The 26,479-nt window shown below is 45.2% G+C and overlaps 1 protein-coding gene across 2 annotated transcripts in view; it reads left to right on the forward strand.

The window, feature by feature from the left end:
- Positions 1 to 6,185: 6,185 nt before the first annotated feature.
- Positions 6,186 to 26,479, forward strand: part of ACVR2A (activin A receptor type 2A) — a 49,426-nt gene continuing 29,132 nt past the window's right edge. Inside the window, exon 1 of one of the 2 annotated variants that reach the window (XM_064661664.1) lies at positions 6,186 to 8,000. In XM_064661664.1, coding sequence (XP_064517734.1) covers positions 7,946 to 8,000 — 55 coding nt within the window. In that variant the 5' untranslated portion in view covers positions 6,186 to 7,945. The remainder of the gene's footprint in view (positions 8,001 to 26,479) is intronic. The other variant, XM_064661665.1, reaches the window with a different exon arrangement.

Here is a 26,479-nt window from a genome sequence, read left to right on the forward strand (position 1 = left end):
CCAGCCCTCCTGTAAGACAAAACACACGTGACTCAGTGAATTCCTGATATTTTAATGGCAATAAAACTTGGAAATCAATCTAGATTGGGGCTGTTAGTTGAATGAAACAAGAAAAAACCTGCCCTTTTCCCTTCTTCCCTGGCCTCAGCCTGAGAACTTCCATGGCAATGCCCATTAAACCTGGCAAGGGGGGTGGTTTCTGAGCATCCAAACTCTGAGATTTAACAAAAAAAGGCAAAATTAGGCACTGCTGTGCACAATTCCAGGAGGAAAAACCCTCTGCTTTCCACCCAAATGGCAGCCAAGCAACTGCTGCAGTGGAATGAGCCTTCCAAGCCATGGGAATGTCTCTCCTGGGAGCTGGTTAAGCTGCCTTAACACTCTTAATCCACCTGGATCTGGAGCTGGCAGACATGCTGGCACCCACCTTCCTGCTGCCACAGGGCTGCCCAGGGGGCTCAGGGTTTCTTTTCCCTCCCTGGGGATCCTCACAGGCTCTGGGCCACAAAAGAATTCAGTTTTCCATCATTTTTCCTGTGTCCTTCAAGTACTTTAATGGAAGTGAAAGCCTCTCAGGAACTTTGAGGAAAAGCAAAGTGATAATGGGGAAATAAATTCTAAGTTTCTCTGGTAAAAGAAGATATTATTTAGGGAATGGCACAGAAGGAGGGACCTCTAAAGTAGCTCTCCTGGCTGTGCCATTAATTAGTTCATCAAATATTCATGGGAAAAAGAGGAATGGCTTCAAGGTGGTGGTGCTCCAATGGAATAATCCCAATGTTTTGGGGCAAATATGGGGGAAAATCCACCATCCATGTGTGTGTGTTCCACCTTCCCTGATGCTCTGTGTGAAACAAAACCACTTTTCCCTCTGCAGCTCCACTAAAGTTGATGACTTGGTGTTCCTAAAACCAGGTGTGTGCACTGTGGATCACTAAAAACAACTTTTGTTCTCATTGCCTAAAAATTTCAAGGTAAAAAAAAATAATTTAGGAAGGTTGATGCTATGTAGAAAACTTTCTAGTTAAATGGAGGAAAAGAAAAAAAAAAAAGGTTAAATTTTATCCATTTTGAAACAGCCTGAACTGAAAAAAAACTTCTCATTATAGGGAGCAAAAGGAATTTTGCCATCTCAGATATTAACATGTTATCTGTTCAATGTCTGAATTGTAATTATTGTAAATTATTATTAATTAATTAATTAATTAATTAATTCCAACCATTTGCCTTTGCAGAAAGGTTTTATTGGCCTGAAACTTCTACCTCTAGAAGCAGGAGGATTTCTTCTTTCACATGAACATTTGGAAGGGTTAATTCTACATTCTCCAATCACAAGAAACCATTGGATTATTAGCAATAATAAACAATTAAATCATTACCATGGATCTTCACATTTCCCTCCTGCAATTCCAAATGACCAGTTTTCAAATTTGGGGTTCTTTGGGATAATTTGATGAATTATTTGGGGTTGTTTGATAAATCCTTGACTCCCAGGAATGTTATCCTGACTGAGGTTTTAAATGATAACTCTGCAAAAAAAACCTCTCAAATCCACAGTTTTCCTCTATTTCCTGAAAAATTTCCCTGCTACTTGTAACCTGGCTGAAAATAATATATATAAATAATATAGGAGTTACATCTGTTCAAGTATTTTAAGGGTTTCAAAAGAGCCAAAAGTCACATTGACACAATAATTCTGAAGAAGCACACAGTCAAATATTCCAAATATCTGCCAGTCTCACCCCTTTGGTTGCTTTGCTCTCCTATTTCTTTACATTTGCAATTTAATTGCAAAATGTATAAAAAAAAAAAGTCTGGAAAGCAGGTCAAAAAGGCAAAACAATCATGAGTATGAATGTAGCCTTGAACAACAATTTCTTGGTGGAGATTGCATCTAAAATTTTGCATTTAAAATTTTGCATTTAAAATTTAGCATTTATAATTTTGCATTTAAAATTCTGTATTTAAAATTTTGCATTTAAAATTTTGCATTTAAAATTCTGTATTTAAAATTTTGCATTTAAAATTCTGCATTTAAAATTTTGCATTTAAAATTCTGCATTTAAAATTTTGCATTTAAAGTTTTGGTGTTTAAAATTTCGTGTTTACAGTTTTGTATTCCTGTGTTTGTTTTTAAACTTGAGGCAGGAAAAGAGTTGTGGTAATGAGGGTCTACAGGCTCCAGCTTTTTCCATTGAAAAGGAATTTTTCACACACACACACAAACTCCCTCCATGAACAGATTTACAGAACATGAGAGAGGGAAATTCTGCCCATTTGTAATTTTTGGTAATGGTCAAAACAGGGTTCTGAGTTCAGCAGGTATTTCACTGTGCAAGCTTTGGGTTTCAGTTCCTCAGCATTCCAAAGGTTGAATTAATTCCACATTTTCTCATGGTTTAAAGCTGTGCTATCCATATAACTGGAAAGCACCTCAATAGTTTTGGGACAGAGTACAAAAGCACAAAATAATGAATAATTTGTAGCAATTTTATTATCTGTCCACTGCAATAAAACTGGAAATTTGTATTAAAACTCTTTTGGAATATTATGAGTTCCACATAAGTTATGTATATGAAACTAAAAATACTTTAAAGCAGTTGCTTTTAATTATTTATTTTTATTTTTAATTTAGGCTGTCCTCCAGTATCTGCACTTCTTCCCAGTGGCAGGTCAAGCTGGCTGGTGAGGAGAGAGATGAATTCCTTGCCATTTTGGTCCTTTTTGGTTTGGTTGTGTAAGAATTTTTTATACCATGAGGGAAGATTAAGGAGAAAACACCAAGGGTTCTACTCCTGATATGACAAACCCCACTTCAAAATGCTTTTGTAGGTGCTGTGAATGAGTCCTGCACAAAAAGTTTCTTACCTTCTTGGCTGTTGATTCAGTGCTGAGTGTGGGGACAGCTGAAATCCTCAAATCCTCAATTTCTGAGGGGAAAAAAAATGAGACATTGCTGGGTTTTAATTCTCCTCATTATTCCCTGAAAGGAAAGTTATATTTGTGCTGCCTCTAGGCAAAGAACCATCCCACATGAGCAAAAGACTGGAGCTAAGATCACATTCATTTCATCTCTCTGCTGCTCCTCCTGCTCTCCACAGATGCTTGAGTCCCTGACACTGTGTCTTCAGTGCTCATATGTCACAGCAAATGATTCATTAAAAATGCAGAGACAGATTGATCTTGGAAGAGGGGGAAAGGGAAAAAAAAAAAAATAAAAATTAAATCTGGAGTTTTAAGGCGAAAGGAAAATAAAAAATGAAGAGCCAAAAGGTGAAAAAGGGAAACACCCCCAAAAATTCACATGAGAAAGACATTTAAAAATAAAGAGCAGACAGCAACTGTGCTGACATTTAATGTGTCTACTTGGGATGAAACTCATCCTTTTACGAGCAATAAAACAACAGCCTTGCCCAAAGCCCTTGGAGCATTTTGCTTCAAGTATCTCATAAAAAGGGTTGGCACTTTCCCTACAATATTTGCACCAAACCGCCCTTTTTTTAAAAAAAATGCAATTAAATGGGAGCAAATCCCTAATGCAGGTGATCATCCTGATTCACAGAGCACCGGTTCCCACTCAGCCTCAAAACTCAGAAGGAAAAGGGAGAATTAAGCTTCACTGGTGATTCCCATGGTCCTGATAAACAGGTGATTGACAAGATTAACCCCACACTGTTATTGGGTTTGTAATATTTCCTGGATGGCCAGAAGGATTTGCTCTGCTAAAGGAATCCTGCCAGCAAAAAAAACCCACCCCTGCCCAAGGATAAGAAGCTGCTTGAGTAAGAGACACCTCCTCACCGTGACACCCATGCAAATGGTGTTACACAGGTGACATATTTCTTCTATTTTTATCAGAAATAATCGGTAAAATACGAGTATGGACCATAATTTACATTCTGTGGGTAAAAAAAAAAACAAACCCTAAGCCAAATACCTGCAGTGGGAAGTACATACATATATAAATATATATATCTATGTATTCACACACACACACAATAGCAATATTTTTAGCTATAATTTCCTGCTCATGTGGCAACATGACCGGTGTTTGGAAGCAGCTGAGCCATGTGAAAACCCAACCTGCAGAACAGGTCACGTTTAAATATTCTGCTATTGAAGAATATTAAAAACCTCCAGATTAAGCAGGAGTGTTGTAACGCTTAACGTTAATTAACGCCTGTAAATCACTCTGAAATACCTGGAGAAAGGGTGGCATAAAAGGTGTTGCCACATGTCTTGATGCTTCGAGATGTGCACAAGCCCTGACATCTTGTTTTGTGCTCGGGATGTTTCAGATCATAAAAAAGAAATACGGTGGCTGGACGAATTTAGCAGTTGGGAAGTGTCGGGACACGCCAAGGATGCCCTGATTAAGACCTCAAGCAGACACCTCGATGTGAATAGACTGAAGGAGGTGCCTTTCTTGGTGTCTGAAGCCTGGTGGATCACCAGGTCTGGTTGCTGAACTCTGATCTGTGAATTAGCACGGCCTGGCAACGTTACTCGGCCTTGACTCAGCTGGATATTCAAATATGGGAAATATAGGTAATATTCCTTCCAGTTTAGTACCACTTAGTGTTCATATCCCTAAAAAAAAAACTTAGGATGTGCCATGGGGCAGTTTGAAAAGGAATCTGGAATCACTCAATACCTGTCTGGGGTTAGTGAACAGCATACCCAGTTCTCAGAGAACTTGGTGCTCATTGCTTATGCAATTACAGGCCTTTATAGGATACAGAAATTAAAGGCCAGTGCCAAGGCCCTTGTGCTTTCCCACCTGGATCTCCGGATCTAAGGGCCATGTCTTCCTTTTTATCCAGAGGCAAGTCATTTTTATGACATCCATTTAAAAAAAGCGTAGGGAGTGACACCAAGCTCATGAAGGCACAGACCCACCGTCCTCAAGGGGGATGATTTAGTGCAAAGTGCTCTGTGTAGAGGGGTACAAAGTGTTTACAAACGATTTACAGAAGGAAATCATCCATCCATCCTGCTCTGCCCCTCCTCTATCCCAAATCCAACTGCTTTATGCCCACTGGAGAACAAACCCCTTTGTTTTGCCCTCCTCTGTCACACAGTGCAGTGCTGTGCTTGTCTTGGGAACATCCAAAAGCTCTCTCAGCCCAAATAAATCCTGGGAACTGCTGGCCCAAGGGACAAATAACGATAGGAAACAGGAGTTTGTTGTGATCTGGGGGGAGGCTGAGCAAGGTGCCGGTGCCAGGGAGCTCGGCCACCACGCCAGGGGAGCACCCTGTCCTTCAGGGAGGGCAGCACGGAGCAATTAATTAATTAATGGCCTGCACGTGACACGAAGGGGAGAAACAACCACCTTTTAATGTGGGCTCGTGGTGTGACAGTGTCATAACACACGGTCCAGGTGCCCTCCAGTATCTGGGGGGAGAGACTGCCAGAGACATGGAGAAGGGCTTTGGATAAGGGATGGAGTGACAGGATACAGGGAATAGAGGGCAGGGTTAGATGGGATATTGGGAAGGAATTGCTGGCTGGGAGGGTGGGGAGGCCCTGGCCCAGGTTGCCCAGAGAAGCTGTGGCTGCCCCTGGATCCCTGGAAGTGTCCAAGGCCAGGCTGGACGGGGCTTGGAGCAACCTGGGCTGGTGGAAGGTGTCCCCCTGCCCATGGCATAAAGATTGGAATGAAATGATCTTTCATGTCCCTTCCAACCCGTTCCGTGAGCCTCATTCTACACTGTGACACCACCAACGCCCCCGAGGAACGCGCCCACAGCCGCGGCTCCCGCCAGGGCCACCTGTGGGGCATTTCCATGGCCCCTTCCAGGCTGGGGTGTGGGTGAGACGCAGAACCAGGACACCATTAGCCCCCACTGGCGTTTTCCCTCCATCACCTGCGGACGGGAGCACCAAACAGCCCCCCGACCCCTCGCAGGAGGCGAACCCCCGACACGGGGCGAGGGTCGGGGCGGAGCGGGGCGAGGGCGCCCGAGGGGCCGCGCCCTGAGGGGCGGGCGGGGCGGGCCGGGAGCGCGCCCGTGAGGCGGCGCGCGCGGGCCGCGAGGGGCGGGGCGCGCTCCCGCACGCCGGCCCCGCCCCGCCGCCGATAGGCGGAGCGAGCGGGGCTGGGCGGGGCTAGGCGTGGAGAGCCGCGCTGCGATTGGGCGGGGCCGCTGTCAATCGGCGGCGGCCGCCGCGGCCGCGGGGAAGGAGGGGGAGGCGGAGAGGAAACAAAAACAATCGCCCGGGCGCCGCCATCTTGGGCCGGTTCTCCGCACGCCACTCGGGTGAATGGGTAGATATGAGATTACCACGGCGGAGCAGCGGCAGCGGGGCACCCACGGCTGTTCTGCGCTGCCAGCCACGCTCGGCGGGCTCTAGGCACGGCCGGCGCCGCCCGGAGAGAACCCCCCGGCTCGGCCTTTCCGCCCCTAAGCTGCACTGCTGGAGGGACAAAGTTGGGCTGAGCCGCGCTGCCTCCGCCGCCCGGGAGACCGGGGAGCTGAGCCGGGGTCAGAGTTAGGGGAGAGGGCGAGCAGGGCAGCGCGCCCCGCTCCGCCGTGTGGGAGGCGCGGGGGGAAGGCGCTGCCTCCCCGCCCCTGCCGTGTCCTGCTGCTCCTCGCTCCGCGCAGGAAAAGGAAAAAGAGGAGGAAAAAAACGAGGCGACAACCGGATCGAGCTCGGAGGGGTGGGTTTGGTGGAGGGTCCGTGTGAGCAGCGGCGGGGCGGCCGGGAGGAGATGTGTCCGTGAGGAGCGTGGATCCATTCAGGACCCGTGAATCTTGGATCCAGCCCGGACCCTTGAGGAGCCTGGATCCAGCCCGGCCCCGTGAGGAACGTGGATCCAGCCCGGCCCCGTGAATCCCGGATCCATTCATCCTGTGAGGCACAGCCCCGCTCGCCTCCTCCCTTCCAAAGAAGCCCAGCTCTCCTGGAAGGAAGCTCGGCGCTCCAGCAAGGATTTGCCACAAAGAATATACCACCCTCCTCCTCCTCCCCCAGCGCCTGGATACTGCATTTCTTTTATTTTATTTTTTTTTTCTCCTACCCCCCTCCCCAGTCGCTCCCGTGTGTTTAAAAAACCAAATATAGCCTCTTTGCGGGGGGAGGGGATGGAAATCTCCTAGAAGGATTGGAAATCTTGCCGGGATTCGGGAGCGCTGGAGAAGGACGGCGGAGCCGGGGGGATGCGCTGCTCTCGCCGCCTGGCCAAGGACTAGAGCTTTGCCCCTTCCCAAAGGTTGGTTTGGTACCAAACTGTTGGTTTTTTCCTCGGCTGGGCTGCGCGAAATCCCTCAGCGGTATTAAAGAGAAAACCCACGTGTGGCTGGTTTTTAAGGTAGTTTTTTTATTTTCTCGTCGAGGAACTGACAGAACTTCCTCCCTTCGCCCCGAGGTTTGGAACTGGAATGGAGCTGCTTTTCTCCCAAACACTACAAGGTGTGTGAGGAGGGGGAGGCAGGACGAAAACATCGTGTGGACTCATCCCGGCCCGACCCCCCGACATCCACGAGGGATGATCCTGCACGGCGCTTGATGTGGAAAACACTTGGAGACTCAGAGACTTCGTCGTGTCCAGCAGCTTAATTCTTGACTTATTTTCTTCTTGTTTTGGTTTTTTTTTTTTCTTTTTTTTTTTTTTTTAAGTGGATTCGTAGCATTACTTTTGCGAATTGAATTTTGCCACCGTTTGTACAGAAGCCAAATGACACGTGTGTTTTGAAACACGGTTCCAAATATATTTATCCCTCCCTCGACCCGGATTCTCTCTAGAAAGAGCCGCGGGGAGGTCGTCAGTGTCTAAACAAACCTGATTTTAGTGTTTTCTGAACACTACCTGCTGCAGAGATGTTGCTATAAATTGCTTTATAACGGTTCAGCAAGAAGGGAGATTTTTTTTTTTCCAGCTTGCAGGACCCAGGAAACTGGATACTTAAAAGTCACTTAAATGTTTTAACAGCGTTGGAAAATGGGAGCTGCTACTAAGTTGGCGTTCGCTGTTTTTCTTATCTCTTGTTCATCAGGTAAGTGAATGTTCTTGGATCTGTTGCTTTAAACGGAAGGGGTTTGGGGTCAGCCCTTGGAAGCTTGGGCTGAGGAGAAATGCGTTTTCTTCAGGTGACAAACGTTTGGCTGCAAAGGCAGAAGCTGCTTTTATGTTTATTCTTGAAAATATAATAGCGTGAAGCACTGCAAACGCGCGCAGCGCTTGGATTTCAGATCAATTGTGTGGAATAAATGTGGAGACATAACCACCTAGTGTCACATCAGTAATCTGGCAGCGCAGTCACTGGTGTTGGATGGCGTGTTTTTAAATAAGAATTACCCAGCCGAAATGCTCTTTTTGCTTCGGTTTGATCTCTTACTCCGGGACTATTCACTGGTGAACGTCGACCTTCGTTAATGGTTCATTAATTTAGAATAGGTGCTGCTGCGAAAGCCCGGGCTCGTCCTTTGGTGACAGCCAGGGGTGAGATGTACGAACAGAATTGGGGTGAAAAGCCAGGCTTTCGGTTTCCAAACAATAATTTGTATCCCTTTATGTTTCGCTGTGCGAAAACCACTAATTCCCTCTTGAAACCGGCACAACTGGAGTTCCAAGGGCCAGCTCCGAGTGCTGGGAAGGGAGCTGGGAAGGGAGCGGGGTGCGAGGACTTTCCCCACGCTGCTCCAGGAGGAAAACGATGGCAGCAACCAGTGGTTGGGCAACTGTTGGTCCTGTTTTGCTCGGAACCCCATCAGTCTCACCAAAAAAAACCCCGATTAGGAGCCGTTAAGGACCTAATACTGTTTCACAAGCACTCCCTGCTTGCTCTTGGAGTGGATATTTAGTTTATTTCGGTGTAATTTAGCGCTCTGTGGAGGTTTTCAGCCTGGCGGGGCGCGCAGAAATCCACTTGTTTATCACCCTCAGAGCCAGCAGGCGAGCTCAGCTCCCCGCCACGCCGCCCTTTAGGATTTCAGGGTGCTGAGGGCGGGGGGGTTTTTTGCTGAACAGGACGGTTTGTTGGTTGTTTTTTTTTTTTTTGCTGCGGTCGGTAAATGGATCGTCTAGTCTTGTGTCTGGAGCGCCATCGATCCGTTCCGTGCGCGCTCGATGCGCTGCGAGAGGAGGGGGCAGCGCCGCCAGGAATAAACCCCCCAAAAAAACCCCCGAGGAACAGCAGGGCAGGGTAAGGACACCCGCAAGGCTGGCGGGGTTTCGTGGGTTTTATTCCCCTTTTGGAAACGAAACGTTTTGTCTTGCGGTAAAATACGTGTCTTTGGCCTTTTCCTGCTGTGATTAAGTCAAGCAGCGTTCCTCTTCATTCGGGGATATGTTCTGTAGGGAAACTTTCCCCCCTCCCTCCCTATTTCTCGAAGACTTGGTGCCATCTGCTCTCCCTGCCTGTCTTTCTTCCCCCTCTAAGATCCTTTTGCCCAGAGCACAGAACAGCGATTTTTGTTGACATTACCCATCACGCATATTAAAAAGAAAGGCTGAGCAACGAAAAAAACCCGACTTTTCTTCAGCGTTTCTTGCTCGGGTTGTCCTTGGTGAGGTAGAAAGAATGTTTGTCTTGCTCGTGAAGAATTAATCTTGGCTAAATGAGCAGGAAACTGCACTCCGGACTGCTCCTCGTGTTAATGACACTGTTTTGGTGGTTATTCTAGTATTACACATTAAGTGTTCCGGTACTTAACAATTACTAAACTACTTTCTGCTCGCCTAAAATTTTAGAGTGTCTGCGGTCCTGCTGCGGGTCTGAAAGTAAACGAGTTCAACAGCAAGCTGTTGGTTTTATGACCAAAATTAGAAGGTTATTTAAGATTTTAGGCATGAAGTGCAGGCGTTTTTATGAGTAGTGTCAGAACCGATTCGTCAGGTGGAGTTTTAAACTGAAATAAGTCGCATCATCATCACCAGAAGTTTCTTTTCCAGTCTTTAGGCTGACAATGAGCCTGCCCAGGCTCTATATTTTAGAATATTGGCAGTGGTTGAGGAAATCCTGGAGTTCAGGTGTGGATGTACCTGGTTTTCCTCTCCCCCGGTGTCTCCAGCTCCTCACGGCCTGTTTGGGTGTCGGTTTTGCTGTTATTTCTTACTTTATTTTTATATACAGCTATTTTCTGCGGATGTTTACAGAGCCAATTAGTACCCCTGTTCTTTAAATAGGTGAAAACGTTGTGAGATTGTTGTGGGGTTTTTTTTGCAGCCTGGTGGGTGTGGAAGCCTCTTCAGGTTCAAAGAGATTTTATTTTACTATCTGCAAAGTGCTGTGTGAAACCCTGCAAATGGACAGGAATTTCCAGTGGCTCTGATCATCTTTGCTAAGGGAGTGAAAACATTTCCCCCTTCTGACTAAGATATTTGAAAAAGAGCATCTGTGTTGTTATTAGGCTTTAAAATATTTGTAGATGCTCGGCTGGAAGTGGGTGTAGGTTTGTAGTAATCCTGGAGGATGAGATGAATGCACATTAACTCAACGTGAAAACAAAGTGCCCGGGTCAAGGTTCTCCTTGTGCCCTCTAATACACTTCTGAGATAAACCTGCGTGTGGTTTTGATTTAATAGGGAACAGAAGGTCCTGAAGGAATAATAAAATACTTCTGAACGAGCTTCCTGTGCTATAGGCGAGGCAACATTGGGGGTGAGCTTAGCCAGGAAAACAGTAACTAAAACAGCTCGTTCACCAGAGAAGGTTCTCTCCAGATATTTATCTGTGTCCTCCCCTCCCCAAGGAAGGGTGTTTGTGCTCTCCGGTGTTTGTGGTGGTTGCTCAGCTGGGCTTTGTGACATTTCGGGAGCAGAGAATGTGTGCTTTCATCATCTGCTCCCATTTTTTGGAGCATACACCCCGTGCAGCTGAAAGTGGGGGAGATGTTGAAGCAGTGGATTGTTTTCAACCCTGATCTTCTATGGGTGCTACAGTTCAACACCTCCCGTTTCCTTTTGTTACTCTTAAGCTCCTTATTTCCCTAAACATCCTTTCTTTCCTTCTACCTGCTCCGCCTTTGGTGCCTGGGTGGTCCATCCTCAAAGTACTTCTGCAGCTCTGAGCTTTGCAAGGGGCAAGACTTATATTTTTTACAGCTCATTTAAGCTAAAATCGTGCTAAAAATCACCTGTGAGCAAAAGAATCCACATCAGACAAGCCTTGGTCCTCTCTGTCTCTCCTGATGCCACATCACTCTCAAGCCACTCACAAGGTCTTGAGGGATTTTGCTGAAGGAAAAGGCCTGGCAAAGGTACCTTTGTAGTTGAAGCAGCATTTTCTGTTTTGTTCTCTGGTTTTTAATTTATTCTTCTCCTGTCTCACACTGTTTATTATCAGGGAAATTACTTTTTTAAAATTTATCTTCCCCCTCCCCAAACAAAAAAATAATAACTAGAACTGTAAATCCCGAGATCCTGCTGTGACTTCAGAACCTGGATTGGTTGGGTGTTCTAAGGGAATCTGGGGGGGGGAAAGTGAGACTTCTTCCTTTAATTTTACTGGTGTAACTTTCTTTTTAGTCATTATTAATTTCATAATTAGCTTGGTAGCCCTTGAAAACCCTGCTGAAGGTTTGGGAGTGTCTGTGGGTTTGTCTCTGCTGTGTGTTCCTGTGGTTGGACCCTCCTCACTTTATTGCACAGGCAGGGCAATAAACCACTTCAGATTAGTGGGGCTTTGGCAGTAAAATCCTGCTCAAAATTCCTTTTTTTTTTTATGAGAGTGTACACTTTTTTATATTGATTTCATATTATTTTTATGTTAAACGTGTTATCACTGGGCAATACCCCAGCACTGGTGAGAGCAGGACTTGTAAACCTACTTAATTCTGTTTTCAAACATAGATACCTTTATGTAGAGTTTGATATTCTACCTGATTACAGGGCAAGAAGCTGTTAACTATTTCTGACTGTTAATACTTAACATTTACAAGCCCTGAATCCTTCTGGGTGATGGGCAAGAGCTGTGCTTGTGCCAGTGCAATATAAGAGCATCATTTAGTGATGCTCTGCTTTACAAATGTTCCCAGAGATGCTGCTGTCAGGAGTTTATTTGCTTTATCTACCCTTCAGACACAAGTCCTTGCTCATAAATAAAGCTTAAATAAGTTTATCTTCCTAATTCTGGATGCTCTGAGTTGGTGGGCAGGTGTTCTGTGTGTAGGGAAAAGCTGCTTTGTGCTCTCTGGGGGTGCAGGAGATAATTACTGAAGAATAGTTTTCAGCTGGTTTTAGTGGAGAGCATTTGAATACCTTTTTTTTCCACCACCTTTCTGGAATTAGGGGGCAAAATTCCTTAGGTGATGGGCTCAAAATTCCTTAGGTGATGGGTTTGGCTGATGTGTAAATAAGGACAAATAAATAACTTTTTTTTTCTTCTGTGTTTAACCACAGACATTATTTTTTGTCGTATCATTAGTTCTAGGTAGGTGGGGAAAAATAACAGTAACTCCAGTGTTTTTCATTCCTACTTTTTTTCCTTCTAGCCTTCTACACTTGTAGTTTTTTCCAGGCTGGAAAAAAAGAGGGAGGTTTTGACAGGGAAGTCTGAGCGTGGAAGAGATTTCTGGGTGAGGGGGGAGATGCTTTTCCACCACTTAATTAACCAAAAGCAGATTAATGCAAATGCCTGCTGGAGCTGGATGGGAGCATCCATGGGCTGTTGGCTCTCTGATGTTGCTGCAAATGAGAACTCCTTCAAAAGATCAGGAAAATTACGGATTTTACAGCCGAGTTTTCTCGGGAGATGGAATCTTAATGTGGGTTTTGTTGCCTGGGTGCTCGAAATTGGGCACATCTTCTTATTTCCATATGGAAATGGGAGTGTTATGGGGTGGCAGTGGCTTTGTGGCATCTCTTGTCTTCTTTCCCCACAGTGTCTGTGTGGTGGTGGAGGTTTTTCCTTGGAAAAAGCGGAGCATGTTTAGGTTTAATCCCACAGAAAATGAATATTTACTACCCTGTTGTTTACATGACATCTCTCTGTGGCTAAAAGTCCTAAATGTGCATTAGATGCATCAAATCCTTCAGCTGCTGGTGGAAAGGGAGCAGAGAAGGGTTTATCCATGGCAGGAATTATTGTCATGGATTCACAGCCAAGGGAGCCTCGGTGAGAAAGATCCACATTCCTGGGTTTCCTCTGGATTTCCTGGCTAAGGCTGTGTGACTGGAAACAAGAAAAATAGACAGTTCAGTTCCTAACTGGAGGCATAAATCTCTGGTTATGTGGTCAGAGGGATTAGAAAAACCCTTGGAAATGAGGGGAGCATTTGTGGGAATCCCACCTGTTCCTGCGGGCGGGAGCAGCTGGAGGGGAGTTGGGATGGGATCATCTCAGGCTGGGTGTGGAGGTCCTGCTTTGGGACAGCACCTGACCAGAGGTGGGTACAAACCCCTCAGTTATTCCCCAAGTAGTTCAGTGACAGAATGTACCTTCTCTTCCTTCTGGTTGGGAGCTCTCCCAGATTAATTAATCCCGTTTTCCGCTCGCGGTCCGAGAGGGATGAGCGGGGCCGGGGGGGCTTTTACCTCTCTGCTTCCTTTGTTAGGGTTCTCCTAATGAACTGGGCTGGGATTCCTCTCAGGGAGAAAATGAGCAAGGGACACACTTCCAATTGTGTTGGTGCCAGGGAAGGTCCGAGTGACGCTGGAAACCCCAAATCCCGGTGACTTTGGAGCCTGGCAGGGGAAAACAGGAGCCCTGGGCTGGGATGCCAACTCAGTGTTCCAGGGTAAATTAAGTATTACCCAATCCTAAAAACCCCCTGTGGTAGTGCTGGTGTTTCTGCTTAAATTGGTGCAGGATAACCTGTTTCAGATTAAAAATAAATTAATTAATCACCAGGATGCAGAGTCAGTCCAAAATTGTGATTAATTTCACCAAGCAGCTTGTTGGTAACTATTAAGCTGCACTGGCACGGCCTTCCTGTGATGTTTGGGCACCATTAGTTGGCAACAGTTTCGACAGCAACATGTTGTTGAAATCATTTAAATGGCTGGATACCACCTCCTGACATTCCTTAATTTGTTAGGATAAAACTTGTGTTTCTGAGGATTTATCTGGAGCTGTAATTAGGTGGTAATTCCGTTCGAAATGCTGCAACCCCAGTGCAATTAAAAGCAAACTCCTGCATATTCCTGACTGTGATGGGCATGTGAGAAATGCCAGGATGCTTTGCCCTGCTCTTATAATTCTTTAATTACAGGAGGGAAACGTTGCCTACAGTCAGTGAGTCGGACTGAGGGAGTAGATAATGAACTAAAACGCTGGATCTCGGCTTTAAAAAACCCAGTATTTCTCAAATCCTTCAGTTTTCTGAGCTTCCTGAAGTCGTCCACAGAGCTGAAACTAAGAAAATGAACAGTGTGTTGCATTTACAACAAAGTTGTATGTGGGAATTACAATGCAATTTGGGTTTTGCTGTCTGCTCTCCTTTTGGTTTGTGCCTAAATGAGGCTGTTCTCCCAGTTGGGAAGGTTCCACTGTCTCTGCAACGCTGGCAGCAAATGAGTGAAGTTTTGCTGCTTTAATTCTGCCCACTGACACCATTAAAAGCTGATACCTGATAAGTTGCTTAAGACAATTTAACCTGAAGGTTTTGTTTGCAGAAAGTGGCTGCACAGTTATTTTGAAAACTGTGAGAGTCTGTATAGCTCAGAATCGTGTTGCTTTTTCTAGAGCTTTAACTCCTCCTGTGTTTTCCATTCCAGTCAATGATTTCCTGCCATTTCACCAGAAAAAGGATTAATTTTTCTAACTTGCAAAGGTGGCAGATTGACTTTTAAAACTGAGTGCTACAACGAAATGCAGGAGGGAGAAAGTGGTCAAAAAAACCACTTTAGAGTGGTGTTTGTGTGTTTTCTGACAGATGCCAAACTCTTTATGAGGGCGAGTCAACACACAAGGGGTTGGTTTGTTTGTTCTGGAAATTTTGGTTGGTTGATTTTCTAGGGGGGAAAAAAATGGGAAGGGGTAAAGCAGCTGAGGGATTGAGTTTGATTTTTTTTTTTTTAATAGGCTTGAGTTTAGCTCTGAAGGATGTTTTAGAGCTGATCCGTGGCTCCTCTGTGTGAGTGTGTCTGGATTGCCAGGGAAAGGAGCTGCAGAGGGAACACAAATCCCTCTCTGCTCCCAGGGCAGCCCTGGCAGCGCTGGAGCTTGTGCCAAGTGGTGTCTAATGAGCTGCCACCCAGCACTGAGGGGTGGTGCAGGCAGGGGGGCAGTGCCAGGAGGACTGAACCAGCATTCCCTCAGCTTCAGCTCTCCAGCATTCCCTCCTCTCCTGCCTGGGAGCCTGGAGTGGGTGCCGGGAAAACACCAGCGTGGTTTGCACCGGGTGCAGCTCGGAGCTTGTGTCAGGCTGTCCCACTTACAAAAGAGCAACCTGAAATCCAAACCCAAACCAACCCATAACCTGCTCTGGGAGCAGGGGGCCATCATCCCATGGAGCCCTGAGGAGCAGCTCCGTGGCCAGGTGTTCCAGGTGCTCTGGGGAAGGGATGTGCTCAGTGTGTGACCGTGGCCCGAGGGCCAGGGAACAGTTTGATCTACAGTGTAGAGACAGAATTGGGAGAAAAAAGTTCCCTACTTCCTGTTTAAAGCTGAATTTTTATTTTAGATGAGTACTGGAAGTTTGGATGCAGCACCAAACTTTCATCTCTGTCTGCCTGGTTTTAATGTCACCTCAGGGCTCTGAATGGAAACGGGGCTGTCCTGTTTGGAATTCCTGTCCAGTGCAGTGCCCACCAAAGCTCCAGGTCCTTCCCAGCAGAGCTGTGCCCAGTCTGCAGCCACCACTGCTCCTGGTGCAGAGGCTGCTCTGTCCCCAAGGCCCAGGACATCATGGGTGACTTCCATGACATTCCTGTTGGCCTCTGGTCTGCCTGGAATGACATCCCTACCCCTGAGCTCCCCCACCTCTGGCATTGCCTGCAGATCCCTGGGATGTTCCCACCTCCTCCAGGCACCCAGGAAGGTCTGACCCTGGCTGGGTCCTGGGGGAGCCCTTGAGGGACATCCTGTCCCTTAGGGAGCAGTTGTGTTCCCACCCCAGCTCTATCAGCAGATCTCTTTGCTCTCCCAGCTGATTTCACTGTGTTCCAGCACCTTCCTGCCTTTTGGTGCCTCACCAACTTGGGATTTAAAGGGGTTTTCTTTTCCTAAGTGAAGCCTGACCTTATTTTTTCAGATCCAGAGTTCTTATCTCACCTAGATAACACTAATCTCCAGCCTTCAAATGCTGCCTAAATCATCACAGTGGTCTTTATTCCCTCAGCTGTGTTTGGAATACCTGGATTTCAGTAATTCAATCTGGTTTTAAATCTAACCAATCATTTCATCAAGCCTTCTAACATGAAAAACATGTTTCCTTCTAGGAATTGCCACACAAACAGGGAAGTGGTTTAATTTTGTTGTTGAGGTGCAGTGTTAAGTGTAGGAGACAAAATTAAACTTTGCAGTAACTGTTAATTTTAGACTTTTTTTGCTGGTGTTTGTCAGCAGAGGGTACAGATAGTTCTCTTCAGCTCACAGCAATTACATGATGGAAGTGTTTTCTTTAAATATTTCTGCGTTTCAGGGTTGAAAAATATTTAGGCTGTGAAAGTTGCAGGGTGGCACACAATTGTTTCAGTTACTGTACTTTTTATAAGGAATTAGTTTACTTATTTTTTCATTTGTTTATGAAGCTGCTTTAAAAGTAACATAGAAAAGACCACTGGTTAAATATTTTTCATTTTTCATTTGGATTCTCTGATCTTTAATTTTACAAAGGGTCTGTTTTGCAAGCTGTCCCCGGGGATAATTGAATTTCATTAAATTTAACACAAAGCCTGTCAAAAAGATTATCTTAAATGGCTTTTAAAAACGTTAATGGCTCGATTGTGTTTTATTTAACTTAAGGTTGTGGCTCTGGGTGGGGACAGACCCCAGCAAATGAAGCCTCATCTAACTTTGCCCATTTAGAATAATCCAGGTGAGTTGTGAGCTCCTGACTGCTTTCCATGTGCCATAAATGTATTAAAACCAAGGTGTGGAACCAGGAATAACTTGTGAGAAGGGGATTTTTTTCTTTTTTTTCATTCCACTGGCCATGGAGTGAATCCCCCATGAAAAATCCCGGTGCTCCAACGGGGCTGTACTTTTCCAGGGCCTTAAAAACATCGGGATGGATGATGAATAAAGGCCAATTAATTTTCTAAAATACTGTTTGCCAAAATATTTCTCGGAAATTTAATAATCCCAGGGCTGTTTCTCTCAGTGTTATTATAAATATGACGGTGTTGGAAGCTCTTCCATTCCCAGGGAAGACGTGAGGGAAGAGGTAAATGACCCGTTCCCTTTTCTTAATGTGCCAGAGTCCAGAAAATGCCTGGTGGAATTTGGTGGGACTTGCTAAACTTTTGGGATATTTGTATGCTGACAAAGGATATTCTGGAGGGGGAGCTCCAGTTGACCTGAGCTCTTCTTCATCTGAACTCATCTTCCCACTGTCCTCCTCCTATCCAAAGTCAGTCCAACGCTGTTCCCTTCTGTTCATTGTTCAGGCAGCTTCAAACCCCACTTAATTACCTTCTGCTTGTCCAGAGGGCTTGTTTCACTTGTAGGATTTTGAGAAAAGCTGATCAGGGAACAGGGAGACAGTTCCTCTTCCTCACCCCCTCACTCTGGGTTCAGACTTTGGGCTAGGCTCCTCCAGCTTGCTAAAGCAGCAAAAGGGACTTGGAAAAAAGGGCCAGTAGCTTTCTGCAGTCAGTTTAAAATGAGGGCAAGAGTTGGGTTAAAAGGGGATGGAGCAAGGGAAGAGATGGGTGGGATTCAGGGCTGGCAGGAATTGTCCTGGGAAGAGAATTACCCAGGGAAAAGGACACAGTGTTGGTGAGTGGAGCTGTTCTCTGTGTTGGGTGAGAACAGGAACATGACACAGTTAACTATCATTTTTAAACCCTGCATCTTTAAAAAGAACTTGGTTGTCTTTTCCAGAGTTTTTCCAAGGTTCTCAGTGCACTCCTGTTCTCACAGGATTTTGTTCTCTTCCCTTGCTTTTTAAATACCTTCGTGTCGTTGCCCAGAGAAGCTGTGGCTGCCCCTGGATCCCTGGAAGTGTCCAAGGCCGGGTTGGATGGGGCTTGGAGCAACCTGGGCTGGTGGAATGAGATGATCTTTTAAGTCTCTTCAACCCAGATCATTCTGTGATTCCATGATCCAAAGGAACAGGTGACCAAATTCCCTTTTATCTCGCTGGGAACAGTGAGGTGGGAACCAAACAGAAGGTTGGGACTGACACAGTCACAGAGTGGCTGATACAATACAAGTTGCATCCCAAACTTAGGAAAACATTTTGGAAAGGCTGTTTGCAACATAGTCTTAGCGATGTCCAACTTGTGTTACATTTTAACTGCAAGTGCTCCTGGAAACTTACACTGAGCAGGTCAGCAGGAGACTTTGTGCAAAGACTCTGGCAAAATTCTGATCCAGGGGGATCAGAATCACTCAAGGGGCTGGAAATGATGAGGGGAGAACGTAGGTGAGGTCCTTCAAATACTGATAATATTTGATAATGCCTGACCATACTGAATCAAAACACAGCATCAAGAGTCATGTTTACAAGCAAAGGCTGATCTGGGGGTTTTACATCTCAGTTGAACAGCCTGGAGCAGTTCTGGATCTGTGTCCCTGGGCTGAGAAATCTCAATCTCAGCAGCATCTTCCAGTTGCCAGGGGAGTGTGAAAGGACCAGGACACTTGTCAGGAGTTCTCATGTTGGTGCCATTTCAGTTATAAACTGACAAAAGCCATAAACCAGGAATATCTTCCAAACATCAGGGCACGGTCTGGAAAGAAGAGATCAGGATGAGATTGTGGTACTTGGAGTTCAGCTGCTGACCAGGTCCTTGGGCCACCACCTGAACTCCTCAGCCTTTGGTGGCACTGCAGTGTGAAATCAGCCTCGGGGTTGCTTTGAACCTTCCCTCAAATGCTGCTTGAGGATTTCTGGTGTGTTCAAATCCAGGCATGGGCAGCAAAAGAGAGATAAATTGATCTCCAGTAGCAGTATTGTGACATTTCTGCATAAAGCACGGCCAGAAGTCTAGAGCAGGTTCCAAAAAATGGACAAATCTCACTTTATATGTTGGATGAAACATGTCATTGATGTGTTTCTTCCCTGCCATGGTCAGCTCAGCTCAGCCCAAAACTGCCTCCCTTTTAGGGAAGAGACAAGCAAATATTCCAAGGCCCAGACTGCAATTCCCAGCATCCTGTTCCTTTGGCTGCTTCCAGTTAACTGGGATATTTAAGTTGCTTTGTCTTAATCTTTAAACCCTTCCTTCCTTGAGGGGCTGGATTCTGCTGAGGGCATCAACAGTGACCTGCCACCACTGGAGAACAGAGGCCCAAATGTTTTCTTCTTTCCCCCCACCTTTCCTCTAGCAAGGCTGTTTATTCCTGGGATCCATAACATTCCTTTCTTACTTACCTTTGCCAGCTCACCTTTTTATTCAGCTCAACAGAATCTCCACCCCACCTGCCAGTCCCCAAAAAGGACTTTGGTTATTTGTTGCTGGAGGAGTCTTTCTGGAATTTTAGGAACTAAAGTACCTTGTCTGGAAAATTCTGGAGGAAAGATGGAGATAATGGCAGTGGAAGCAGAGAGAGAAGTTTGGTCCCACACTCTTCCTATCCCCTTCCAAGCAAATCCAGAACATTATATGCAGGAAGTGGGTTACTTCTTGTTGTTCAACTAGTTCTCAGCCAGGCTGGCACTTGGGAACAGCTGATTTGTACAGGAAAAGGAGGAAGAGCCCTTGGATTGATGTGGGCTGCCATGGGCTTGTAGACTGAGGCAAAGGGAAGGGAATGACTGACCTTCCCTGGTCAGATGATCCTCAGCACTGGGAGATCAAACCACTCTGGGGCCGACGAGGTCCCTGAAGCCTGGGCCCGCTTTGGGAACTGCTGAGCTTCCACACAAAAAGCTTTTGTATGGAGTTGCCAGTAGCTGCCTTGTACTGGAGAGCTCTTCTCTGGGAAGTGGAATCCTTAAAAAAACTCTTGGTAGTTGAAGGAGGTGGCCCCGAGCCTGGGAAGGACGGGCTGGGCTGGAGACACCACTGTAGAAATGTAACTTCTGTGTGTGCTCCCTGTTCCCTCCTGAGGTGCTGAGGGCAATTCCAGCCTCTGTGGGCACCAGGCCTGAATTTCTCCTCTGACCCAGCAGGGAACCGGGATCCTGGGAGTTCAGGGCATTGCCAATCTTGGAATCTCTGTGTAAACAGCCATTGGTTAAACAAACATTGTAAGAGAGGACTAAGGCAGCTGGAATGTTGCAGCCACCTTGGCTGGGGGAAGGGAGGTGTCAGGATCCTGCTTGCCTTGGTTTTCAAGGAAGTTTTTATTACAAGGTGGCTCAGAAAAGCCTGGGATTCCATGTGTGGTCTCCATAACACCAGTCCTGCTGCTCCTGGTAGGACAGAATTAACCACTCCTGAGGCTGCTGCACTGGAAAGTTGAGTCACTGTTGCTGTTTGGCCACTGATTTACCAAATGTGTTGGTGTGTTGGCTGTCAGGAGGTAATCATTGTCCTGAGGGAAAAAAAATCAAAATAAAAACACAACAAAAAAGCCCCCAAACAAATAAAAAACCCAAAACCAAACAGAAACCCCAAAACCAAACAAAAACCCCGAAACAAAGCAAAAAACCCCAAAGCAAACCAAAACCCCAAAATTAAAAGCAGACAATTTGTTTTCTCATTTTTAAAAGCTGTTCTCCTGTCGATGCTCCAGCTTTTTGCATTCCCATCTAAATACTCATGGACTGCTGCAGGAAAAACACCTGGAACAGGCAAAAGACACGAGAGTTTTGTCCCATAACATTTTTTTGGTGCAGTTGTGGAGCTCTGGTGTTCTGGGCTGCCAGGAGGATTTACTGCTGAGTGGATTCCTCAGCTGTGACAAGGGGAACACCTGTTTGTGTGTGAGCAGCAAAGACATCTGGCAGCAGAAGCCCTTAAACTCGTGTTTATGATTTCTGTGTAAAACACTCCAAGTACAACTTTGGAATTCTCTTGAGAAGGGAAGAGTCGGTCTCGTGGAGATGGGTGATTATTTTAAAGAAAACAAAGCCTTAGAAATACATCATCATTCTGTCCTTAACACCTGAAAAGTCTTATTTTACTAATGAAAAAATGCATGGTTTGGGCTGTTAATAACTAAGAATAAAAGTCCCATATGAGCACATATATAACTTTACCAAATGTCAACAACTTGAAATCTGCTGAGTTCTTTTAAAGTATCCTAAGAATTCCAAGCATCACACTTGGATGATGTGGCTTTTAAGCATCATTCCTTTTTAGATCAGGTTGGGAATTTGAAGTGAGTAACCCACATACTGCTGAGTACCTGTAATTTCTCCATCCCAATCCACTCCAACATCCTACCTCGGGCTGATAACCATGGCAATATATTTTAGGGTTGCTTTTTGGGGCTGAGGACCTTGATAACTTGTCTTTTCTTCCTGCTCAGCCCGGCCAGCTGCTTCACATCAAACCCCCTGAAATGATTGATGAAGGTACTTTAAACAGAAAAAAAGTACATTTACTAATGATGGATAATGAAAGGGTGGAACTCAGTGTTTCAGAACATGTGGAGATAAAAAATGATCTCGCAGATGGACAAATTCAGGGAGGATGGTTTGTTCAGAGGTGATTAAACTTGCTCTGGGTGGACCTTCCAGATCAAATCCTCCCTGATTGCCCAATGCTCCTGCCAAAAGCCTCGAGTCCAACCTGCAGCTCCCGATGCCTCTGAGACATTCTCCTCAAAAGGGTATTTGGGATGAAAATTAGGCTGACCTGTGTTTATGCTGAGCTGGCAGCTTAATTCCAGACTGCTTCCCAAGCCTTGGATGTGTTTGGACACATTTGTTTCCTCGTCCTTTCCAAACAGGACAACAGTTGTAGCCCCAGTGTTTGCACTTAGCAATTGGGGGGGTGTTGAGGGGGCAGCATTGAAGTGTTCCTTGCTCTGGAGATTCCCTTTCCCTCCTGTGATTCCTGCTGAAGGGAGTGGTCCTCCCCCTCCCCGGGCTGGGTTTCCACAGCTGGGCCTGGCAGGAGGGAGGGAGTTGACTCAGCACTTGGTGTCCTGTGCAAAGTCCACTCTGAGCTCTGCTTCCCCCTGGGTTTGGGAAGTTAAATTGTAGCTCCCGCCGGGATTCCCTCCCGGAGCCCTCCAGGGTTCTGTGGGGGGCAGGGGGTGTGGGTGAGGCAGGGGCTGAGCAGTGAAGGCTCTGGGGGGATCCCACAAGTGCTGGGGGGTGAATCTGCCCCGCTGGCTTGGTCTCCTCCATCCCAGGCAGGGTCAAAGTCTGGCTTCTCCTCACACCCTGTCAGCACATTCTGTGTCACGTGCTGGCTCCAAACCTGCTCCTTCCAGGTGACTTTGGTCCCAGTGGCAATGAGGACATGGCACATGGCATGGGCTGAGCCACACTGGCTGTCCTGGGCTCCCTCAAGTTGCTTTGCTGTCTGGAGTCCTTTGTCACCAACGTTGCTTGAGCAAAACAGATCCCAACTGGTTGATGTGTGGTTTGTACTCCTGTACTCGAGTCCAGATTTCTTTTCCCTGGTATTAAGAGTCAGGCACTGATAACCTGTGGGTTAAAATTCTGGCTCTCTAATTCCCTCACCCAGATAATTGAATGGTCTGAAAAGTTCCTTCATCTTTTGCACCTTGTGCTGGCACAGGACTCCTTGAGTAGCTGCTTTCATTGACACAGGGTTAGTCTGATTTTCCAAAATGCTGTGAAATCCAGAACTCAGCATAATTATTGAGTGTTATCCCATGGTACAGTCCATGAAGAGATATTCCTTGCCTCTTCCTCAGGGGGTGGAATGCTGTTTCTGAGGGATCCTGCATTACTGTGACCAGCCACATCACTTCTGTCCTGGCTTAAGGCAGAGTTGGGAAGGTCTGGTGAATTTGTGTGAATTTAATAGAATTGCAGCTTAAATTTCTTTTTTTGGAATCTTTTGGCTGATAGAATTGTCCTTTTCCTCTCCTGCTGACAGTGTCTGATATTTGGTAATTTCTTAGGGGTGTTTTTGGGCCTGTCTGGCAGGTCTGTCCCAAATAAACCAGTGGACTATTATGGTCATCTTTGTCCTCTTCCTGAGGGAGAGGAGGGATTCACACCCTGGGATTCACACCCTCTGGGCAGGGAGTACCTATGGAAAACATGTTTTGGGAACACCATTTTACTACCATGCATCTTGGGCTTTTAATCACCAAATTTAAGGCTGTTACTTTGTCAAGGTGTCAAGAGGCTTTTTCATGTAGCACCAACATTCACCTTCTGGCTTTAAATGTGTTCTTGAAGAAGAAGAAGAAAAAGGGCAAAATCATATCCTAAAGTGCCTGCTGGATTTCAGATCACCTGATGTCATTTCCTTAATTGGGAGCTAAATTTAGAAGGCAAATTAACTTGTGGTGGCAAGTGCAGAACTCCCACCTGAAAGCTTTTGTTTGTGGTGGTGTTTCCTCCTGAATCCCTGAGTCATCCCTGGTCTTTATAGGTGTTTTCCACTGGAAGTTGAGTGAGAACTGTCAGGATTTATTCAGCCACAGCCTCATTTCTTCTCTTATTAAAGAATAGAATATATAAAATTAATTCCATGAGGTGTCATAATAAAAATTGAACTTTATGTGGCTGCAGTTATGATAGAAACTTAATTTTATTTGCTGGGTACAAACCAAGCAGAGTGTCCAGTTCTAGTTATTCTGTCAAATTTACCTAATTAAAATTAAACACAATAAAACCTTCTGCAGTCCAAACCAATCCCACGGGTTTGGATAAATAGCCAAGGTCTGAGGGAGCCTCTGCATGGTCTTCCAGCACTTCAAAATTTCCTTCTCTACCCAAATACTTGGAATTGTTGCTTTTTTTTTAACTTATCATGGTGGAATGAGGTAAGAAAATTGAAAAACTGCCCAGGAAATAGATTTCCTTGCTGTGGCACCCAGAAATGAACTTAAACCATAATATAGGAGGGTATTTCTCTGAGCACTCCAAATTTCCACGAGTGTGGGAGTCACAAAAAGTGTGCAGAGTCTCCCTTTGTTAAACTGCTTTTTGTAGGAGGTTAAAGTTACATTAAAAAAAAAAAAATTAAAGAAAAAAAAGTGTTGCCAGTAGGACTAAAGATAGGAAATGCTTAAAATAGCTCAGGCAAATGAACTCCAGCACTCCAGGAACACTGCAGAGCTTGTGCAGGGAGAATAAAACAGGTGCTCCAGTGAAATATTGACTTTTCAGGGGGAGCTGATGGTACTGGGGCACTGCTGGGGAACTGTCTGTGCATTTGACAAGAGGAGGCCACAAATTGGGAAGGATTGGGGGGGAAAAAGGACTTCCAAGAATAAACCTTTTTGTCTGCAAATGCTGTGTCAGTGAGGGAGTGAGGAATCAGAGCAGGGAGCAGCGTGGTGACCGACCCAGAGGAGGGATTGCTGACCTCCAGGTATGATAGAAATATTAAAAATCAGTATTTTCAGTGATTCCTGGGGAAGGGAGGGATTTACTCACAGGGGGCTTTTAGAACTGAGAGATTTAACGCTGAGATTTGGAATCAAACTCCCCAATTTGGGCTCATTTTCACAGCTGCTGCCTCGGGGTTATGAGACAATGGGGTTTTTTTTGGTGGATGTGTCTCTCCCGTGTGTGATCCTGGGGCAGATCCTGTGGAAACCTTGGCAGGAGGGAAAACTTCAATGGAAGACACTTCTATTAAAATAAATGCCATGATTGCTGGTGAGTCTGCAAAGTTGTTATTAAAAGAAATGAAATGATTGCTGGGGAGTGATGCAAGAGAGGATGGACCAGAACATAAGCACGATAGACAAGGAATGGATTATTTTTGTATCAAAGGACATGTATTAAATCACACAAATATTCTGTATCACCACCTCTCCAGTTTTTAATTCCTCTATAAAACAGAGGAGCAGCATAAAAAATGTAGAAAATATAGGAAGAAAATTGAAAGGAAGCTGAATATTCATGTTTATTGTTTCTATTTTTGAGTCATATCCCAAAGCTATCTCCCACTTTATTGCTGCCTGCTGAGCAGGCAATAAATACTCCTTGAATACAGGAGAGCAAATCAGAACTTAATTCACTATTTAGGGAATTCCCACTTTATCCCAGCAGTGCCAAATAATTGTTGCTGCTCACTGGGCTTCCTCACCAATACTTCATCCCATCCCTGAGCCCACATCCTTTATCCAGGGAACTCCACAGGTGCTTTTAAAATTCCACGAGCTGGTTTTTCAACGGGAGCAGGACAAGCCCTGTAATCACTGATGGATCTCTGATTTAACAGATCATTAAAACTACTTGCCACACATATACATATAATTTTGATTTTGGAGGAAAAGTTGTTTCTGCTTGCTCAGGAGGTGATAAGATTGTGGACTAAATGTGATTAATGTTCTTTGCAGATGTTGCTTTATGTGCTTAGGCTTTCAAAGTAAAGCAGTCTAGACTGTCTGTCTGCATTCTCCTGCAGCTTTGATCTTGATTAAAACTGGTTGTGTTGCATTTATCATCTCCCTTTCTCCGCTGCCAGAAAGCATCTGAGATGTTCCTCTGTGGCTTTTATTTGTTGGGATAGAAAGAAACTACTCAATCCACCTTTGGCTCCCTGATTTCCACCCTCCCAGCTCCGGGAGGATGGAGCTGCATCCTCCAAGCTCTGGGAAAAGGGTCAAAACCACAGCCAAACACCCAAATAAATACAATTTCTCAGGGGCTGGTACAGTCTGGGAGAGCAAAACAGAAAAAAAAAGTGATTTTCTCCACTCTTTGCTCTGGAATTAAACCTCTGGTTGCTTTGGGAGATGAACATTCGTGTGCACCAAGCACAACTCCAGGGGTTCTTTCCAGATTTGAAATGTTTATTGCCTTAATTATCATTATTTAGGGCTGATGTGAGGACTGGGTATGTTTTCTGGGGAGGTCTGAAGCGGAGAAATAATTTTTAACGCCGAAATAATTTTACTGGTTGGTCAGAGAAACATTTTTGGGCGTTTCCATTAAATATTCAAGGTTTATTTGCTCTTCCAGGCTCTTCTGGTTTTGTTGTGTCTTGGCAACAAAAGAGACACAAACATTTTGTGATTTTTCTTTTATTATTATTATTATTATTTTAATTCATTTTTCTTTAGTTCTGTAGCAAAAATTGCCATTTCAAGGCAATTTTTAGCATTGATTTGCAAGCTATAAACCCACATATTTTGGGATTATTGTGCTGTAGAATCAGGGTGTGTCATATCACAATTCAGCTTGGCCCTGTGCTGTCAAAAAAAACAAAATCCAGCAGCAGTAAATAAGTTTTTTAGTGTTGTTTTGAATACTTTTCATAACAAGCAGACAGTTGACTTTCATTTTTCTGAGTGCCTGCACATGGCTCCTAAATGAGAGTTTAATTTGATGTCTTAATTATTAAATTAATTAAATATTAAATTAATTAAAC

This window comes from Pseudopipra pipra, chromosome 7 (assembly GCF_036250125.1).
Source record: "Pseudopipra pipra isolate bDixPip1 chromosome 7, bDixPip1.hap1, whole genome shotgun sequence".
Taxonomy (NCBI): domain Eukaryota; kingdom Metazoa; phylum Chordata; class Aves; order Passeriformes; family Pipridae; genus Pseudopipra; species Pseudopipra pipra.